Source organism: Tamandua tetradactyla, chromosome 23 (genome assembly GCF_023851605.1).
Source record: "Tamandua tetradactyla isolate mTamTet1 chromosome 23, mTamTet1.pri, whole genome shotgun sequence".
Taxonomy (NCBI): Eukaryota; Metazoa; Chordata; class Mammalia; order Pilosa; family Myrmecophagidae; genus Tamandua; species Tamandua tetradactyla.
Genome location: NC_135349.1, coordinates 33,218,752 through 33,240,566, shown reverse-complemented (window position 1 = coordinate 33,240,566; position 21,815 = coordinate 33,218,752). Strand labels below are relative to the sequence as shown.

The following is a 21,815-nucleotide window of genomic DNA, read 5'->3' as shown; positions in this document are numbered from 1 at the left end:
CACACTGCCCCCAACCCCTGTCGAGTCTCTCCGCTCTCGGGGTGCACCCAAGGTGCTCATCTCCTTAGCGTAACGCCGGACCGACGACTGGGTTGGGGGCACAAGGCTCATTCTGACGAACGCAGGCTGCGGTGCCCGGCGCCGCAGCGCTGCGGCTGAGAGCACTTTACCCGGAGGTCGGCAGCCGCCGGGGTGCCAATAAGTAAGGCAGCTGGCGGCGCTGGGCGTGGCCTGGGCGCGATGCAAATAAAGGAGGTGGGGTCAGTCTGGGGCTCCGCCTCCCTCCCCCGCAGCTGGGGCCAGCGGTGCCAAGCGCAGCTGGACGAGCGGCTGCAGCTGGGCGAGTGACAGCCCCAGCTCCGCGCGCCGCGGCCGCTAGAGCCGGCACAGGGGACGCGCCCGTGGCCTCGGGCGGCAGCAGCGGCCGCCTCCTCCGCGCTCCCGGGCCGCCGCCGGCGCTCCTGCGGCCCCGGGCCGGCCCGGCTCCGGCTCCCGCTCCCCGCGCGCAAGATGGCTGACCCGGCTGCGGGGCCGCCGCCGAGCGAGGGCGAGGAGAGCACCGTGCGCTTCGCCCGCAAAGGCGCCCTCCGGCAGAAGAACGTGCACGAGGTGAAGAACCACAAATTCACCGCCCGCTTCTTCAAGCAGCCCACGTTCTGCAGCCACTGCACCGACTTCATCTGGTGAGAGCGCGCCCGGCGCAGGGCGCCTTCCCCGGGTCCCCGAGGGCAGCGCCGCGCGCTGTGCCCTGCTCTCCGTGCCCTCAAGGACCCCGAAGGAAAAGAAGCCCCGCCGGGGCCCCGCGTCCCCAGTTTCCCCCCCTCCGAACCGTTCTGGCTCGGACTCCCTGGTGGTAGACGGTTCTGCGGGTTCCCTCTTCTTTGGCCCCAGACGGCCGGTGGCGAGGCGCCTCCTGCCCTCTCTTCCTCCCCGGTCCCCTCTGGGGCGCCTTTTTCGCCACCTGGCCGAGTGCACGGGGTGTCTGCCTCTGCCGGGAGGGCAGCGCCTCGGGTGCCCTCTCTCCCGGGGTTCCCTCTCTCTCCGCCTCCTTCCGGGTGCGAGGCGCCCTAACCACCCCTCCTTTTCGAGGGCAGCACCCCGGGTGTCCTCTCTGCATCTCCCTGAGGCCGGGGGCATCCTTTCCTCCTTATCAGTGTCTCGGGGGAAGCGCCCTGTGCTCTGTCTTACTGCGCCTCCCTGAGGGCCTGGGGTGTCCCTTTCCAGTCCCCAGTCTTCCCCCTTCCATCGCTGCGGGGGCCCCTGACTCCCCTGGCCATCCAGGCGTGGGGTATCCTCTCTCCCTTCCCAGTCCCCCCTCAGCTTCCCTCTGAAGGCGTCTTTATCTCTTCTCCTTCTGCGAGGGTACTTGGGGGCATTTCTGAGTGCAGAGCTCCACCCCCACCCCGACGGAATCTCTCTCCTGCCGTCCCGCCTGGTGGTGGTAGCTCCCCTCTTATGCTGGGATGAGGGGAGGTAGGGTTACCGCCTAGCTCCCATAACTCCCACCTACCCCTAAAGGCGGAAGACTGGGGCCCCCGCCTGCGGCTGGGAGGTTGCACCTGGGGTGGGGTGGGGGAGGGGCGACTGTGTGGGGGAATTAGCAGGCGACTTGGTTCTGCGGGCTGCCTGACCTGCCTCCTTCTGCCTTTACAGGGGCTTCGGGAAGCAGGGATTCCAGTGCCAAGGTAGGTGCTACGACCCTCAGGCTTTGGGGCTCCAGAGATGCCCTTTTTAGGGAGAGATGGTGACAGAGATTTTATATAATTGACCAAGTTAAGCAGGGAGTGAAGGAACCACATTGGTCAGAGTGACCTCCAGGCCATGAATCCATCACCACAAAAGGGTCCTTTCAAAGGATGTATTGCGTGTGTGTATGTGGTGTTTGTGTGCGTGTGTGTGTGTGCTGGTGTTCCATCCAGGAAAGGCCAATGGAACTTGGAGGCCCAATGTGCCAAGGAGGTGCATCCAACTCTTTCTCCCTTCCCAGCAGCAGAAGAGCCAAAACGGGCCTCCTGAACCTTCCTGGCATTGCTAGTCCTGCCTCTGGAGGAAGTGTCTCCAGGAGCCATTTATGGGGGGATTCCACCACCCTGATTCCTGCCCCCTTCCTAGCCTTGCAGAAAGAGTTTCTGCCTTTCCCCTGCCTCACAGAGGTCTCTGCAGGTGGCCGTCTCCTCTGCAGATGGTGAACACCCTAGAAAGGCAGCTCGTGGCTGTCCCCTGGGCCTTCTCCCTCCCTGAAAGAGGTAGTTGCGGATGGAGCCCCTCTCAGGTCCTGATTTTATTTGACCTTTCTGTCTTCTGGGTATTAGACCCAGGAAGGAGTCAAGGTGATTTGTTACCTCTGTGCTAGCATCTAGGTTGAGATCCTGGACTCTAACCTGGGATACCCAGCTCAATGATGGTGACTTTTAATCAATTATCAGGTGGCCTGGGCTGTCTCATGGGCTAATGTCTAGAAGACAGCTTGTAAATTGGCTGTCCAGAGCCAGAACACCTCTGTGGACGTGGTTGGTCCTTACAGTGTCCTCAGCATTTTTTTTGAGAAATAGTCCCTCTTTCTTGTATCACAGTGATCTTTTGGAGCTGGAGAACAGCTGGTTTCATAGATAAGACAGACATTCATCATTTTGGTTAGTTATTTCCAGCCAGTCCAGTGTTACCCATTTTTGGTCTCTGCCTGGCCCCTGCAGCATTTGAGTTTGTCACCTCTGGTGTGGAAAGTTTGTTTTCTCTCCACTTTTAGGCTAGCGCAGTTGAGTTTGGTGGGAATGGTCTTATCTGTGGGGTGTGCCTCAGGTCAGACTGAGCAGTCCGGGGGTGCTGGGCTTAAATCAGGAGAAGAAAGCGTTTGAGTCTGAGATGTGACTTAGCGTTGAATGCCAGTTTTGTTGTTGTACCTCCACCCTCCAAGGAGCAGTCCAGTGAACCCCAGGGAGACAGGCAGCATTTTGGGGTGTACAGAGTGCTCGGCAGCATGGCACTACTGTCCAGGAGACTCACAAGACCTGGCATCTAGGGCAGTGAATGGGCCTTGCAGGCCAGCCCAGCCTCTTCTGCCAAGATGTAGGCCCTGGTGCAAACAGTTTGGATTGTTTTCTGGAACTTTGTCTGACACCCCCCCCCCCCACCCCCCCCCGCCCCGCGCCAGCAAATACCGATGGCATCTAGGGGCTGCAGTGTGTAATTTCTTCTTTGAGTTGCCTTTCACTTCCATGAATCAGTTTCTGTCTTTGTCTCGTGCTGAGGTCAGGGGTGATTTTTTTTTCTTTTTTTACATTTTTATTGCTGTTCTCCTAGCCCACCTGCTGTGCTGTTGTTAATGGTTGGGAAAGTCACCCTGGCATGTATGGGTGGTGCCACATCTGGAGTAGATAGGAAATCCCTGTAATTAAAGCCTGGAAAATGATAGGAGTTTTCTGGTATGGTGAAAGAAAAATAGCATTAAGGTTTCTCATGAAATAAGGCCACTTGAGGAGCCTTTTTTTTTTTAATTTCCTTTCTTTTCTCCTCCTCTTCAAGAAACAGTGTAGGGGTATATGTGAACAAGCTGTCAGGCAAGCCACTGTGAGTTTGAATCCTGGCTTTGGGACTTCCCAGTTGTACCATGAGGCCCCTCTGTGCCTTAGGTTCCTCATCTGTAAAATGGGGCCAACAATGGTTATCAGCCTTGAAGAGTTGCTGAGAGATTTGAAATTGTTGCAACATATAAGATGCTGGGACTGGAGCTTGACACAGAGTAAGCACTCAGAAAATACCAGTAATTACGATTGTCCCCAAAAGGCCCCACTGATGGGGCAACTGGTGGGTGAGAAAACTGGCAATGCAGGGTTGCTTTGCTGTGAAACTGGCTGTCAGCTGAGAGTCAAAATCCAGTTGGTACCATCTGGTTACCTGATGTCGCAGTTTTGGTGGGGTATTCCATCTGAGCTGGAGAAGCCTTCCTGGGGAGGCATGAGAGAGGGGGTGGGTCAGGTTGGCAGCCCCTGAAATAGAGATGCTTGGAAGAGGGACATATTGGAAGGGGGGCTGAGTTACCCCTGGTGCTTAGAGTTGCCTTAGACAAAATCTGGAACCATAGAGGAGGCTTCTTGTTATCTCGTTATGCTCTGTACTAGACATTTCCTTTTAAAGAGAATCTACTTAAAATGAGATCAGCATTTAATAGAATATACCTGAGGTTTTTTTCTCTTGCAGAAGTCAGTAGTCCAGCGCCCAAGGCCCCAGGTGCCTCAGCTTTCTGTTCTACCATCCCTAGGAAGTGACCCTTATCGCATGGTCGGAGAAGGATGCTAGAGTCTCCAGTCCTTGTATCCTTATTTCAGCTAGCAGGAAGGAGGGAAGAGGCAAAGACAGGCGAAGGACACATGCTCACTTAGAGAAGGCTCCTGGAGGCTGCGCAAGATCTTTTTACCTAACCCTGTTGGCTAGAACTTTATATACCTAGCTGCAAGGGAGGCTGGAAAATTTAATATTTTTTTCAGGCAGACATATTCCCAGATAAAAACTGGGGATTTCATTTCAAAAGTAGAATGGGAGAGAAGCTGTAACTTCCACCATTCTTGGGTTGGAGTTGTGTAGCATGATTGCAAAAGTAAGGAAGGCCATTGAGAGCTTTCATGCTTCAAAGTGCTGTCATGAAAATTGGGGATGGTGAGGGAAAGGATGAAATGTCGATAAACTATCAGAAATTACAGATTTCTTTAAAAGTCCTGGGAGCTTTAAAATAGATTTTCTCACTTTTGTACTGTTAGAGAACTCTAGGTTGACTGCCACATAATTTCTTCCTTTTTGTTTCTACTCTCTTTTTTTTTAAATAAAGCCACTCTAAAGGGTAGTTTAGGAATGTCTCCACCATCAGGGTACTGGGGCTGGAAATCCCTATTGTGAAACTGCCTAAATTCTGAATTTGAAATGGGACCCTTCAAATAAGTATTCTTTATGATTCTTCATGTCGTTTGTTAGAGACACCTGTATCCTGCATTGGCACCTTAATTCTAAGTAAGACAAGTCTTGGTTGGAATTAGATTCTTACTCTAAAAAACCTTTGTAGTATGGCAGGGAGAAAAACTTTTTTTTTTAAGGTACTAAGGAGCCAGTAAATAAGAGGTTCAAAATTCATAGCAGGGGTTTAGGGGCAGACGGAACTGTTTAGAATCTCTGATTTGCCGCCTACTTGCAGCGTGAACTTGGAATGTCAGTCACCTCTAGTAGTCTGGGTTGCTTCATCTGTAAAAGGGGATATAGCAGGTACCTCATAGGGTTATGGTAGGGATTATGAAGTAATTCATGAGAAAAAGCCATAGTAAGAATCAGTGACTCTAAGTGAAATGATCGTTATTACTTGATTAGCTGTAGGAAACTGTGTCAAAAGGGAACAGAGTTAATTCTGGAACTCATTAAATGACTGTGCCTCTTCCGTGTGTTAGATGGGTTTTCTTAAGTATATTTCTTCATAGCTTTTGGATAGCACCAAAAGTTCTGCATCTGGGTCTGGAGAGACAGACACTGTCAGAATTGTTTAGCATTATCTTTGCTATATATTCTTGCTCATGGGAAAAATCTAAACTTGCCATGGGCGCTCTAAAAAAAAAAACCCAGTACACTAATTTTCTAGTTGTGGAAAAACTAGAATTAATGATTAGAATGAGTAAATCAATTCTTCCCTTTCCTGTGTATATTAGAAAAAGATTCTTTTAAGCCTTTTAATCAAAATTATTTTAAACAAAACACTAAAGCATTGCATGAACACAACCGTTGCTACCATCAAATCAACCATACAGTATATGAGGGTCTTTTAATGTGTAGTTAACAGGTTAGAATATGCCCCCCCCCTTTTTTTTTCTACAGCAATAAAAACATGAAGCAGGGTGGGCCACAGTGGCTCAGCAGACGCGAGTTCTTGCCTGCCAAGCCGGAGACCCGGGTTTGGTTCCTGGTGCCTGCCCATGTTATATATATATAAAAAACAAAACATGAAGCAAAAGTTAATTTATTTCTGGCAAAGTTTTCCCTATGAACTTATGATACAATATCCTGTACTTCATGTTGAACTTTCTCAGCAGAATCATAGAGAGGACTATATTTTGACAATCACCAATTTAGACTGCAAGTTACTAAGGCTTGCTTCTGTTTTCCAGTTCTCTTCCTTCCCAGAAGCAGATCCGAGATGCCTATGAGCCAAACCCTTTGGGCTTATTCTGAACCTGTCCTGGTGGTTTCTGTGTGGATAAAAAGCAGAGGTCTTTTTTTTTTTTATTCGTGTATTGAGAAATCGTCACACACATACAGTCCATACATGATATAGCAATCAGTGGCTCACAACATCATCACATAGTTGTATATTCATCACCATGACCATTTTTTAGAACATTTGCATCACTCCAGAAAAAGAAATGAAAAGAAAAAAGAAAAAACTCATACATACCATACCCCTTATACCTCCCTCTCATTGACCACTCATGTTTTCATCTACCCAATTTATTTTACCCTTTGTCCCCCTGTTATTTATTTATCTATTCATTTTTACTCATATTTTTGCTCATTGTCCATATCCTGCATATAAGGAGCATCAGATACAAGGTTTCTCACATTCACACAGTCACATTGCAAACATTATATCTTTATACAGTAATCTTCAAGAATCAAGGCTACTGTAACACAGTCATATTGTAAAAGTTATATCATTATACAATTGTCTTCAAGAATCAAGGCTACAGGAACACAGCTCAGCAGTTTCAGGTACTTCCCTCCAGCCACTCCAATACACCATAAACTAAAAAGGGATATCTATATAATGCATAAGAATAACCTCCAGGATAACCTCTTGACTCTGAAATCTCTCAGCCACTGACACTTTATTTTGTCTCATTTCTCTTTTCCCTCTTTTGGTCAAGAAGGCTTTCTCAATCTCTCGATACCTGGTCCTGGCTTATCCCAGGCTTAGCAGAAGCTTTTTTTTAACTTCATGATTGATGGTTTGGAGATTATTCCCTCCAAAATTGAAGGGAAAAATTGTCACGATTGAAATAAGAATCTTTGTGTGAGTTAACGTTGGGTCTTGAGGAGGGCTGATTTGTTGGAGAGGCAGCAACAAATTCATTTTGAACTGTAGAGCACTCAGTGAAAGCCTGAAGCTTTGTCACTGGGCAACATAATACCTTTCTAGGTAAATATGGATAATGTGACCTTTGAAAATCTGATTGATATGATATACAGGCTCTTAGAAACTAATTTTGAAAAACCTATTATTTCCTTACTACAAGTGATAATTCAGGTGCTGCCTAAACCACCAGATACAGCATATTTATATTGTATATGGGTCAATAAAGAAATGGTAGACTGTAAGAGAAGACAATTGGTCAATAGATAAAACTGAAGGTTTGAAAATAATTGAGACACATTTTTGTGTTTGGGGTTTTTCTTGCTCTCCACATATACACACATAGACGTGTAAATATATGTCATAATTTTAAGAATATTCATCTTTTGATGCTTTCTATCTATAGGTAAATTACTAAGTGCAATTTAAAATGCATCGTCTGGTCTTTTGACTCTGCAGTCCAGTTAATTCTTGAGTAAGCTAGTGGATCATCTGAAATGTGCATCATCTAGCTGATGCCTTCTAAGGCTTTTTTTTTTTTTTTGAAGAAGTGCTTTTTCAAAGCACTCTTTAGCAAGTAGTTACAGGACAGATCCCAGAGTTTCTCATGGGCTGTATACCATCCACTCGGATTTTTCCTTCTAGCTGCTCCAGAATATAGAAGGCTAGAAGGCTTAATATATATATTTTTATCTTCATAATGAACTTTTTTTCTTTTTTTGTGTGAAAAATAACATATATACAAAAAAGCAATAAATTTCAAAGCACAGCACTACATTTAGTTGTAGAACATATTTCAGAATTTGGTACAGGTTACAGTTCCACAATTTTAGGTTTTTACTTCTAGCTGCTCTAAGATATTAGAGACTTAAAATATAAATTTAATGATTGAGCAGTCATATTCACTTGTTAAACCTACCTTCTCTGTATAGTTCCACCATCACCTTTGATCTTTCTATCCCTCTCTTTAGGGGTATTTGGGCTGCGACTAGTCTGATTTTTTCATGTTGGAAGGGGTTGTCAGTAATACAGGTTAGTGAAATGGAACTAGCTGATGTTCTGGAGAGACTGGGCCCTCAAGGTTTCAGGACTTACCTGGTCCAGGGACCCATCTGGAGATTGTAGGTTTCTGGAAAGTTACCCTAGTGCATGGAAACTTTTTAGAATCTTGTATTTTGCCCTAAGTGTTCTTTATGATTGGCTGGAATGGTTTTGGTTGGGGTTTGGCAAGTTATGATAGGTAGCAATGTCTAACTGAAGCTTGCATAAGAGTGACCTCCAGGTAGCCTCTCGGACTCTATTTAAACTCTCCCAGCCACTGATACTTTATTAGTTATACTTCTTTTCTCCGTTTTGGTCAGGATGAAATTGTTGATCCCACGCCGCCAGGGAGACTTTCACCCCTGGATGTCAGGTCCCACGTAAGGGGGGGAGGGCTATGATTTCACTTGCAGAGTTGGGCTTAGAGAGAGAGGCCACATCTGAGTCACAAAAGAGGTCCTCCAGAAGTAACTCTTAGGCATACCTATAGGTAGGCTCAGCTTCTCTGCTACATACATAAGCTTCACAAGAGTAAGCCTCAAGATCAAGGGCTTTGCCTATTGATTTGGATGTCCCTAATATTCGACAGTATCAGGGGACTCCCTGATGATAAAGTTTAATAGTACCATATTTTTTTCTCCCATCCCACAAGGGACTTTGCAAATACTTTTTGATTATCTGTTTAATATATTCTAGAATGTATCCAGGCATTACATGAAGCTATACAGGATTAAAGGCCCTCATTCTTAGTCCCAACTCCCTGTAGTTCAGCTGTTTAAATGAGCTATGCAGACAGGTTGAGTTACATTGTGTGCTACAGAAAATTTAGGTTCTGGACAAAATAAACCTTTCCTCTTTGGTTTCAAAGAATAGATGTGGTTTTAAAATATAGACAATGTCTTCATTACCCCTGTGTTCTGAATTACTTTAATCCCGACCTGGTCAGCTTCATGCTGATCTCTAAATACCAAGTTATAGATATATAAAACAGCCTCTCAAAATTCAGAAATAATAATTACCATTCTGGACTAAATATGTCTGCTAGAAGAGCTTACAATCTAGGCCCCTGTTTTCTTATAAGCATTTCCTTTTTTTGAGGGGGTGGTGGTGCATGGTTCAGAAATCGAACCCGGGTCTCCTGCATGAAAGGTGGGCATTCTAGCCACTGAACTACCCATGTACCCCGCTCCTTATCATTTTTGACATTTGATGTAATATCATGGATTCCTTGACTTCACACAGCCAATGTATGTTTTGAAATCATGTGATGTTCTCTAGATAGAATATCGGCCTTTTTATAGAGTATACAACATATACGGTGTTTACATATGGCATTTGGAGGTATAATGGCTGCTTGAAAATTTGGTAGGAATTTCATCTATTCACATCCATCTATGTATCCATTCATCCATCCATAATTTACATCTACCCAGTTATCCATCCATTCATTTATTCATTCATCCGTCTGTCCGTTTTTTCATCAATCCATTCAGAAATGATTCACAATAGATTCTGGGTGTTGGAACTGTTTTAGATGCTGGGAATAAAATTGTGAATGAATTTGAGAAAATTTCCTATTTTTCAACAGAGCTTCGTGTGCAATGGGGGAGGTACACAGTCTACAAATCATTACACCAATGTTTAATTACATTTTTGAAAAGTTCTTTGAAGAAAATTTGCAGAGTACTAGGAGAATGTTTCTTTTAAAAATATTTTTATTGACAAATCTTCACACACATACATACATGGTGTGCAGTCAGTGGCTCACAATATCATCACATAGTTGTGTATGCATTACTGCTATCACTTTTTAGAACATTTGCATCACTCCAGAAAAAAATGAAAAGATGAAAGAAAAACTCATACATACCGTACCCCTTTCTGCTCTCTCTCATTGACCACTTGTATTTCAGTCTACCCAATTTATTTTACCCCTTATCCCCCCTGTTATTTACTTATTTTTATCCATTTTTTAATACTCATCGGTCCATTCCCTGGATTAAAGGAGCACCAGGCACAAGGTTTTCACAATCACATAGTCATATTGTTAAAGTTATATCATTATACAGTTGTCTTCAAGAATCAAGGCTATAAGAACACAGCTCAACAGTATCAAGTACTTCCCTCCAGCCACTCCAATATACCATAACCTAAAAAGGAATGTCTTTTTATTCAATTTATTTATTTAATTATTTAATCTTTTTATTCAATTTATTTATTTAATTATTTAATCTTTTTATTCAATTTATTTATTCAATTATTCAACTGAATTGACCATAGAAGTTAAATTAGGAAATGCACTACCCAAAATATAAATTTTGCACCAACTAAACATCTCTCCCATTGGTCTCACACCGAAGTCGAAGTTTTAAAATGTGGATGATATCACCCTTTACCCAGTTCTCTGATCTGCCCCAGTCCTATCCGGACCAGCTTCATTCATATCTCTACCCGAAGTCTGATTCCTTTTTCAACTTTTAAATAGCACGAGGAGGATGTTTAATGGGAGGCTGACTGTTTAATGGTTGGGAGTATGTTCAGGGAATTCTTTTGGTCTGGGAATTAAAAAACAAAACACCTTCCCGTTCTCTGAGGTAAATGGAGAAAGTATGAGTTTTAAGGAGCCAGAGTTAAACGTCTTGTGACACGGAGTTAAAGGTATTGCAAAACTGGATAAAGATAGACAGGGAGTTCTTATCTCTGTGACAATCCATAGAGAAGCTCTAAATCTTTATTTATGCCATGGCTGCAAGTAAGGGGAGTATTTGGTGGAGTTGAGCTGTTACCTTAAGATGGTATCTGTCTCAGTTTGACAGAAAGAGAACGTCTCTTCTTAGCTAATAACTCAGATAATGAGCTGACTTCCTTTTTGTTCAGAGGTTGCAGTTTGAAGTGGTTATTCTAAAACAGAAAAATCAGACAATCGCAGAGGTAGAGGCACATGTCTGGGCCAATATGAGTAAAGGAGAGAGCAAAGCATTTCAGTTCCATAATCTGCAACTGTTTGTTCCTTTGGCCTTGGCAGCGTTTTCTCTCATTTGGGAGATGAGATAATTTTAATTAGTTTCATATTAAACAACGTTGAAGCACATATCATAAAAGATCCTTTGTTAATTCTTTTTCTATCTTTCTGATTTTCTGAAGGAGAAAGTCTCAGTTTGAAGTTAACTTGTCTTTAACACCTCTCTAACACAAATCTGAACACTTAGTAAATACTCATTGACTATTTTTAATTTTTTGTCCTAAAGGAACTACAGAGAATGAACTATTTGTTAACTTCTACCTGTAGGGTAATTTTATTCCTTTTGCACTTTTACCTAATGCTGAGCCTGGTTCCTTTCTATCCCTGGGCTTGAGTTTGTATTGGTTGTTCCTCCTTGTGCATATTTCCAGTGTCTTTCCTGGAAATATTTGGTGTTGGAAGGATGTGCCATGTTGCAGACGGTTGGAAGGCACAGAACCAACAGAATCTGGAAGTAGTGGCAGCTTTTCTTCAGATGTGTCAGTCTGTTAATCTTCATAACTGTTGTGTTACCTTCTGAGTGTCCTTTGTCCTGCCTCCTGGTGTCTCTTGCAGAAAGGTGCCCTACTGACTCTGGGGGTAGCACAAGCCCAGACCAGGAGAGTTCCTGTCCCTTCTTGCTGAGCCTTGGCGTTTGCTAAGTACCCAGAAATCAACTGGTTCAAGATACACAGCAGCATTAGCTCAACAATGATCCTGGGGGAATTCTCATGTTCTTTTTCCTTTATTGCCCAGAAACCAGGTTTTGAGCTTTTAGATAGTGGAATAAAATTGGAATTAAGAACACAGACTCGTAAATCAAACAGACCTGGGTTTGAATTCTGGTTCTGTCTCTCCATGGCTCCATGACATTGACCTGGTAAAACATGATCCTGTCTTTATCCATCCATCTGTTCATTCACACACCAACTCATCCATTCTTCCATCTATCCATAATCCAGCCGTCCATTCACCCAACCATCTAACTACCCATCCATTCAGCAAATATTTACTGAGTGCCCACCATGTCTTCAGATGCCGTCCTAGGTACTAGGACTAGAGTAGTGAACAAAACAGAGAGTCCTTGCCCTTATGGAATTTATATTCTAGTAGAAGGAGAACGATAAATAAGCAACATAAAATAAATATACAGTATGCTGTCAGGTTGTGACTATGTGATTTGAAGATAAATAAAACACTGTTGTTGCTCTTTTGGCGGGGTAGGGGGAGAACAACACATGGCCCATTATTTCTGATACATAATAAGTGCTACACCAAGGAGGCAGAAGTGCTGTGGATGGGATCCTCACTTCTGGGAGGCGTGGAGGAGATCCCAGAGGAGGTGACATTTTGGACACAGTTTTATAGGAGGAGCAGCAGTTCCCAGATCGACAAGTGGATTGGGCTGGGGGTGGGGAGGGAAGGGCATTTCAGGCAGAGGGGACAGCACAAGCTGAGACATGGAGCAGAGGAAACAGGGAACAGGAGGGAGGGTGTGTGAGGGAGGAGTTGGTGGCAGATGGACATCACGTCGCAGGGTTTGGACTTTGGGAAGGAAGCGTAGTGACTGGGAAGTGGTTGTCGTTCTTTTAAAGCAGGATGTGTGAAGGTGAGAGAAATGGCCACATTTGGTAAAAGAAGAGTGTGAGATGCATTTTGAAACCGTAATTGCCATGATTCAGATCCTGAAATTCCAAACGAGGGTGGTTGGAAGTCAGGAAGGAGAAATGACCACTTAGAAGCAGTGGTGGAACCTTGCTGGAGCATTGCTGCGTTTTGCATCCTAAGGAGACATTTGAATGTTCACGTCAGTCAGGTTGTTGATTGTTCTATTTTGGGGGGTGGTTACTAGGTTATTTTTGTGATTCTAACAATAGTGAGATCTCTCATCCTTAGGCGCAGAGGGCCGTAGAAATTCATTTTCCTAGGAAAGGAATCCTCCTACTCACTTTCTCCCTCTCTTCTGCTGTCACCTAGCCAGTGGCACGTGTTTAGTGAGCACATGCTTCTTGGTGGTGAAGAATTCATGCTTTAAATACAGAACGGCATCCATTCAAATCTTAGCTTCTCCTTGTGTAACCTTGAGCCAGTTACTTAATATCTTTGAGCTTTTGTGTCTTCATAGGTAAAAGGAAATAACAGTATCTAATTTATAGGGCATGCGCCAAATGTTTCCTTAGCACCTTGTCTGACCTAGAATAAGCACTTGATAAATGGGGGCTATTTTGATTATTCCTGAGGCTGGACACTGTCCTCGTCCTTAATGAGCTTATAATCTTGTTGGGGAGCCAAGATGAATGCTCCTGTATTAAGAAGATGATGCAGGACGGATGTTCTCACCTGCCATGTCAATAGCATTAGACACAACTTCCAGTGGATCAGCGAGAGAAATGCTCAGCTGGAGCCAGAGGGGTGGTGTGAGCCCAGAGCCAGTGCTTTCCTTCCAACACTTTCAGTGCTTTAATTTGTGGGAAACCTCTGAAAATTGAATTGAAATCTGTGATCACCCTGTCTCCTGACCTCATTTTGAAAATGTATTGATGACATTTCCAGCTTTAAATCAATTTTCTGACCATTCTCTTCACTCTTTGGGTGGAATTGTTTATGTGTCCTTTGGATTGAAGAAGGAGCTGGCATGGAGTGTGGGTGAGGATAGAGAGTGAAGCCTGCAAGACTGTCTTTTGTCTTGTTGTGATGGTGGGTTGGTGATTTTTGTGGTTTAGCCTTGCACTGAAGATCTTCTTTTCTTCCCTAAAAGTGGGAATAATTCTTTAGAGTTTAGACAGTGACCCAAATGGGAGTTTTGATAGTTATCTGGATTGTGTGTGCAAGAATTGTGGCCAGGAGTGTTGCTAATTCACTGAATTGTGTATTATCACAATCGATAATTGTTGAATTGTGTACTTGGAGAAGCAGAATTGGCATGTAGAGTGATGAGGGACCTGTTTTTATATCAGTTAGAAATCCATCTTTTGGTGGGTTGATTTATCTTCTTTCCAAGACTAAGTCCAGAATCCTTAATATGGCTTACAAATCCTTGCTTGTTCTGGACTCTCATGAGCCTCATCTGAAACCACCCTTCCACTCACTTTTCATTCTCCAGCTGAGCAACGAACTGGTTTTGGGTTCTTCAGTCATGACGCATCTTTGCCTACCTCAGGGCCTTTGTGTGTGCTCTGTCTTTGGTTTGAATTGCTCTTCCCTCTCCTCTTCCCCTCCTCACCTCCTACACATCCTTCAGAACTCAGCTCAAATGTCACTTATTCAAAGAAGTCTTCCCTGCCTCTCCAACCAGGTTCTCCCCTTGTAACTCTCATAACATCTCACAATTTTTACATTTTCTAATTATATATTTATTTATGTAAGTATTTAATGTCTGTCTTCCCCACCAGGGTGTAAGTTTTATGAGTGCAGAGACCACATCTGTCTTATTTTCTGTTCTTTCTGGGATACTTAACTCCATACCTTGCACATAGTATGTGCACAGTAAATTCAGTATTTAAATAATGCTACAAAAGAGAAATGACTAAACAAAGGGAGTTATCTGACTTGAATTTTGGTGCTGGTATTGCTAGAACCTGATCTGTGATTTTTAAAAGTAGTATGTCACTTCCTAGTTTACGAATTTTGATCATTGTTGTTCGAACCCCAATTTTTTTTTCCCTCATTGGAGCCTGTAGAGAAGTCATTTTCAGAAATCTGTGATTGCCTCAGTCTTAACTTTGGGCAAAGCCTCAGACTCTTTTCGTGTTTCTCTGTGAAAATAATTTCTTCATTAAAGTTTTTGCCTTAGTTGATAATGGATTCCTGTGGACTGGAACAAAAAGAATCTCCTTTAAAATAATATCAAACTGGATGCTACCATAATGTCCATCAACATAATAGAAAATTCAGTCAGGGTCCATTAATACAATGGAAGACCGAACAGCAACAAGAGGGGACAACGACTACTATGGACAACATCCATGACTCTCATGGACATAATGTTGGGCAAAATAAGGCAGAAATAAAAGTACATTCCTTGTGCTTCCAGTCTCTTAAAGTTCAGAATCAAGTGATAGGGGTTAGGGTAGGATTATCCTTTGTGGGGATTGAAGAGGGGCTGAGCGTGGTTCTGGGGGTGCCGGAAGCATCCTCTTTCTTGATCTGGATGCTGGTTATATAAGTGTGTGTTCAGATTGTGAAAGCTCATTGAGTTGTATGCTTACGTCTGTGTTTCTGTTATGTATATTATACGTCAATAAAGAAAATTAGAAATCACATAGTGTTAAGTCACTGAGGCTGAATCTGAGAAGCATTAGTTGGGACGTTTTCAGCTTTGTACACAGAAGTTAAATCCGTATGGGAGGCACCTTCTGGAGTCGCCCGTTGAGGGGTGGTGCCGTTTGCCTTCTTGGGGGGGACATCTGCTTCTCATTTCATTGTTGCCCATCGGTTGCAAACTGTGGAGCAAGGAAGCCAGGGCATTCTGACAATTTCCCCGCCCAGTAATTTTGCTCTGTTAATACTAGGGAAACATGAGCTGACGAAGTTATTTTTAGGGCTTAAAATTGCAAAACTCTCTATTAGTTAAGGAATTAATGAGAATCCACTATAGCTGCTTTAACAGATAAGCCGTGACATCTCTGAGGCTTGACAGAAAGATTTCTTTCTCACTCACATCCCACACCAGGGCAGGTGCTCCTAGCCAGGCAGCCCGTTCACAGCGGTGCCAGGCTGTAGTGTCCTCCCGCCTGGTCTGCCCTCCTTTAGGACGACAGCAGTTCGGCTGGTGGAAGGGGAGAGAGTACGTGAGAAAGCTCTCCACCCTGAAGGGGATACACGCCGCTTCTGCTCGCGTCCTGTTGTCCGGGCCTCAGGCACCGGGCCGTGCCGGCTGCGAGGGAATGCTGGGACGTGTGGAAACAGTTCTGTGTCCAGGAGGAAACAAACCACAGGTTTTGGTGAACATAGCAAACTGTGCCAGTCCACAAAGCTGTGGTTTCTTTCTATTTCCTTGGGTGTGGTATATCCAGTTTTATCTCTCACTTGACTTCAGTAATACTGGGATGTGAAACTCTAGTCCTCTTTATCTTATCAAACATACTAAGGTATGTTTGGGGGAGAACAAAGTCTGTTTGTCTTACTAAAAGTGAAATAAAGAAGCCCTTTTCTTATTTTTAGCTATTAGAATAATCGGATTCTTGTCAGAATTTCCAGTTTTCAAATCAGTCAGAATTCTTGCCTCTTCTTTCAGAGTCAGGGACGGGAGCACTCCATTAGTTTTCTATTAGTTTTCGTCTTCTGTGTTCTTTTTTCTCTCCTGTGGAAAAATCTTCTTGTGGCTTTCCTTCCAGAGACTGGGCACCTCACAGATCAATTATATATTGCTGTATAACAAATCACCTCACAACTGAATGCTTAAAATAATGGGCCTTTTATTTAGCGCTTTGTCAGTCAGTAAATTTGGGCAGAGCTCACGTGGGGAGTCCTGGTCAAGGCAGGGTTTGGCTGTGGTTGGCTGGACTCACTCACATGTCTGGGGCCTGAACCCGCTGGGTCCTTTCTCCATTTGGCCTCTCCTCTTCCAGCAGCTTAGCCTGTCCCTGGCCACAGGCTAGTGGATGGTTTCCCACTGAGGGCAGAAACTGCAAGGCCTCTCGAGGGCCAGGCTCAGAATTTGCAGTGTCACTTCTACCATAGTCTATCGGTGAAAACAAATCACAGACCTTCCCCCAAGAGGAGGGGAGAGAGGACATGGAGTCTTCCTCTTGATCGGAGGAGCTGCAGATAATATGTGGTGTTTTTAGAATCGGCCACACCAGTTTCAGTGAGGCCCTCTTGACTGCCTAGCTCTCTAAAACGTGCTCCAGACTCGGTGCCTCTCCTGAACAGAACTTGAATCGATTGTAAGCCCCAAGGGCAGGCTCACTGCTCACACCTGATAGTAATAGTACCTGCCTCGAAGGGAAGTGGCAGGTCTAAATGAAATGCTGTATCTAAAGGGCATAGCCCATGACTTAGTGCATTTGCTAAACATGGGATTACTGTTATTTCCGCCTGGGTCCTGCTGTGCACTTGGACTAGGGACTTGAGATTCAGAGGAAAGAACTCAAGACCCCTGTCCTTGAAGAGGATCAGGGAAGGACAGATATGGAAGCAAGTCTGTGCGGTACAGTAAGTGTGATCACAGAGTTGCAATGGAATGAGATAAGGTCTAACGACATACTAATCAAGGGTGTGGGCTCAGACCTGAGCGTCTGTGCTGTCCACGTGTGGCATCGTGGACCCATTCTTTCTTTTTTTTTCTTCAAATTTTATTTAGAAATAATTTCAAATTATAGGCCAGTTGCAAAAGTAATACAATTACCATACAGATAACTCCAGCATAACCTACCCCAGACACCTCTATCCACCCATTTTAACATTTTACTGCATTTGTTGTATCCTTCTTTCTCTTTATCTGTCATCCGTCTATCTACCTAACCTATCCATCTATCAATCCACTTGCTTATTTTCTCAACATTTGAGCCTAGATTGTATGTCATGTTCCTTGAATACATAATACTTCCATGTACATTTCATAAGAGCAAGGATATTCACTTATGTAACCACCTTAAGTAATTTCAAGAAATTTAATCTTGATAGGAAAGTTACAGTATATGTTCCAGTTTTTTTCCTATGTCTCAGGAATGTCCATTTGGGCCTTTTCTCCTCCATTATTAGATCCCGTCCAGGATCAGGTATTGCATTTAATTGTGACTATTTCTTTCGTTGCTCTTTTAAGAAAATATGGAAATGTACCATAACATAGACTTTCCCATCACAACCACTCCAAGCGTGCCATTAGTTGGGATTAATTGTACTCACAATGTGGCACTACCCTCACCACCACACTTTACCAGAACTTTCTCATCACTGGGGCACCTTTCCTAACCTCTTTAATCTTCTGTTTCCTTATCTGTGAAAGGAAGGTAACAACACAGTACCCTCCTCTCAGGGGATCATGGGATCAAATGAGACAGGGTATGTAATTGCATGGTAAATGTTAGTTCCAAAAAAGTATATATATATAAACTCTCAAAAATGCCGTTTTAAAATGTCCCAAATGCACCATTCTCACTTTAGTTTTCTTCCTTTGACTCTGGCTAACATCATTGCTGCTTTGTCTTAAAAGATGAGGATTTGCATGCTGGTGAGTTATTGGGGGAGTAGCTCTTGGGAACAACGCCTACAAAGGATTGAAGGAAGCAGGAAGAGGGTGAAGTCGGACTGTTATGCAATCATTGTCATAGAGGCCAAAGCCAATTCCACAGCAAGTTATCGAGCCGGGTGGCCCTTTAGAATTGGGCATTGCCTGAGGGCTGCTACTGGAGAAGTGGCGTGACCTTGGGCAAGGCAGCTCCCTTCTGCAAGGCAGAATGCCCAGGGAGAATGCAGCTGAGAGCCACCGTCTTGCAACATTCCCAACAGCTGGAATGAGTGATGGCCCTGAATGGGGGAACTCTGGAGCATGCACAATGGGGCCCACTCCAAGCTTCCAAGTCTCTCTTAAGAGATTCATTTCAAACTATATCTCCTTGAATGTTAGTAAGCCTGCAGGACTTTATCATTGGTCTCTTCCCAGAATGAATTTAGTTACTATCTAGATTTATAAGCCGTATCTTTTCAGAATTGAAACACCATATACCAGGAATAAGGTTATACAGCTACCAGGGAGGAGAGCAGTAATTCCCATCCATGCAGTGGACCTTCCTACTGTATTACTTCCCTTGTGCTATGCTGTCTATAATCAAGGGAGAGCAAATCACGGGAGAGCATGGCATGGGAGAATTTTCTTGAATTCTTCTAAATGTGTGGTGTTGTTTTTTCAGCTGTGGATCATAACTCATTAGAGAGTCATGAAATCAATTTAATAGGTTATTCATGACCTCCATTAAAAACAGAACAGAAAATGTTAGAGTGCATCATACTTAGGAAGGGTAAGTTTTGCTTCATGTGCCTTTTTTATTCCATTTATATATGCATAAGTATGTGTGACCTGGGTCAAAATGTAAAATGTGTTTCTTACAGTGGTTAACAGTCAGCCAAATTTGAAAATCATTGTGAAATGTATAGAGAAGAGGCACTAAAGGCTCCTGAAATTGGCCCATGGACTATTGAGGCTTTATATATTTTTAGAGGTAATCTAAATGCATTATTTTGAATTCTGTGTGATTAAAAGTTTTCTCCTGACTCCACTACAATATCTTATGGCTATTTTGATCATCATCTTTGGGTAATAATATATCACAGATAAAAGCATTTTTCCTAATAAAGTTTTAAGTACCATATCACTTTCTTTTAAAAAGGAGTTGTTGGTTTTGATGGAACTGCCTGGCCTGACCTGTCATTTGGGTGAAGCATCAGAGTGCTGTGTCATGTGCTGGCAGAGAGCTGTCCCTCTCCTGCCGAGAGAAGTTGCTGGTTATCCTGGGGGATAATGTGGGTTTGAGAAAGAAGTGTTCTTTGTTTCTCACAAGAGCAGACTCAGTGTGGAGGGAGGGAGGAGGAGGTGTGCAGGGGCTGCACAGGGCTGCCGGAAGATGTGGGAGCAGCACGCCTGCATGGAGTGGGTGGGATCCCCACAGAGGCACTCTGCTGAGGGAACCCTCCAGCTGAGCCTCCCAGGGGCTCGGATTCAGTGTGTGTTTATGTTGTCTGGTGTCCCCGGTAGGTGGGGGCCCAAATGCCAGCTAGCCTCATTGTGTTTCCCGTTTGCCTTTCTCTGCCTGGGGCCCAAGGGCAATAGTAGGGCCAGGGTGCTCCAGATGGGATAAAAAGTCAAGTCTGGGGGGTGCGTGAGTGTTCAGTGATAGAATGCTCGCCTTCCATGTGGGAGTCCCGGGTTGGATTCCTGTACCATGCACCAACCCCCCACCCCCACCCCAAAGTCAAAGGCTGGAAGAAAAAAGGAAATCAGGGCTAGCCCCGCTCCTTTTATGTTAAAGTTTTTTTTTTTTTTTTGTCCCCAAGAGGGCCTCCATTAACGAAGGAGACAGGTCAAGGGAATTTTCCATATTCCTGGACATTTTGATCTTCAGATGAGGCTTTAAAATGCTACTGACTCGAGCTGACACTTATTGAGTGCTTACTACTTGCTTACGTTCTAGTACTTTACGTATTTCCTCGCAGCAGTCCTATGAGGTTGCTACTGTTAATATTCCCGTGTTATGGCTGACAAAACTGATGCACAAAGAGTGAAAAAGCTTCCCCTTAACTTACACAGAGGTATGATTCAAACATGGATTTGGGTTCTGGATTATATAAAAGGGAGGTATGTCTCCAAAACTGATGATGATGATGAACGCGATGATGAGGCAGACAGCTAATATTTGACTGCTTGCAATGAGCTGGGCACTTCAAAAACTTTATCCCTTTGAATTGTTACTTTCCAATAAAATTTGCTATTATTATTAGCCCCATTCATCGTTGAGGAAGCAGCCTTAGAAAGGATAAAGAACTTGCTAAAGAGCTGCAGAGTCTAGCTTGAATTCGGATCTGTCTGAATCAGATTCTGAATTCACCCCACTAAGGTGAAGACCTCACGGGTCGGCGAGGACCAGGCTGGAAGCTGTGAAAGGCCCCTGGAAGAGTGAGGGGATAATGGCATCCATCTGGCATACACGATGGATGATACAGCTCACTGCTCAGGGGCAGGGAAGTGTGCTTGCCGCAGCAGTGGATGAAATGCACAATCTGACAAGAAGCAGGAATTGCCTAGTGGGAGAAATGTTTCCATTCAGTTTTTTTTTCCAGTGAAGGGGTTTGCACGTCTCTAGATTTTTAGCTATACCCTAGAATAGAGAACTCAGAAAATGACCAGTAGTTTGAGTCTTTTGATGATCACGTGACCACCGTCAGCTGATTTTTTTTTTCATGCCTGCATTGCTGAACTGTGAGGGTAGGGTGAGAATTGTGAAAGTCCTTGAGGCATTTGGAAGGAAGAGGTCATGTAAAGTTGACACACACGGGATGATGATGTTTTCCTGAAGAGTTGTTACTGTTTATTGAGGCACTGGGTTGAATGTTCCACATACATGAACTCAGTGTAAAGTCCTTTGCATTTTAGGAGGTGTCTCAATTTCAACTCCACATGCAAACTAAGGCTCAGAGATATTAAGCAACTTGCCCAATGTCTCAAAACTAGGAAGTGTTCGAAGAGCCCAGGTGGTCTGATTTTGAAGCTTGTGGGTTTTACTAGTCCGCTGACATCCCTGACTAATCTTTGGCCAGGATATGGAAAGACTGACATCCCTGTGTATCCTCAAGTCCACTCAGAATAATTTAAAAGGGGTGATAGGAGGATGGGGTCTTCCTACCTGATACATTTGCCTGCACCTTCATGTACAGGGTAAAGTGAAGGCAAATAAATCACATTTCTGTCTTCAAGAAGCCCCCAGTCTTGTAGTGCAGATCCGCAAACCAACTATTGATAACACAGAGTTATCAATTTGTGCTGTAATGGCGCCAGGGGAGAGAGGGTAACACGGGAGGAGCAGCTCACTTCCCAGGGTGCCTGCAGTGAGTGAGGAGGGGATTTCTAAGCTCAGTTTGGAGGAGGAAGCAGTTAAAAGAGTGAGCAAGAGTATTAGTGAGGAGAGAGGGACTGTTGTTAAGAGAAAGTAGTTGAAGGATGTGGGGATGTTCAGC

The 21,815-nt window shown here is 44.1% G+C and overlaps 1 protein-coding gene across 2 annotated transcripts in view; it reads left to right on the top strand.

Annotated features, from left to right (window-relative positions):
• The first annotated feature begins 510 nt into the window (after positions 1-510).
• PRKCB (protein kinase C beta) overlaps positions 511-21,815 on the top strand; it is a 388,768-nt gene continuing 367,463 nt past the window's right edge. For both annotated transcript variants that reach the window (XM_077141522.1, XM_077141520.1), the window contains exons 1-2: positions 511-683; positions 1,654-1,685. In XM_077141522.1, the coding sequence (XP_076997637.1) occupies positions 511-683; positions 1,654-1,685 (205 nt within the window). The remainder of the gene's footprint in view (positions 684-1,653; positions 1,686-21,815) is intronic.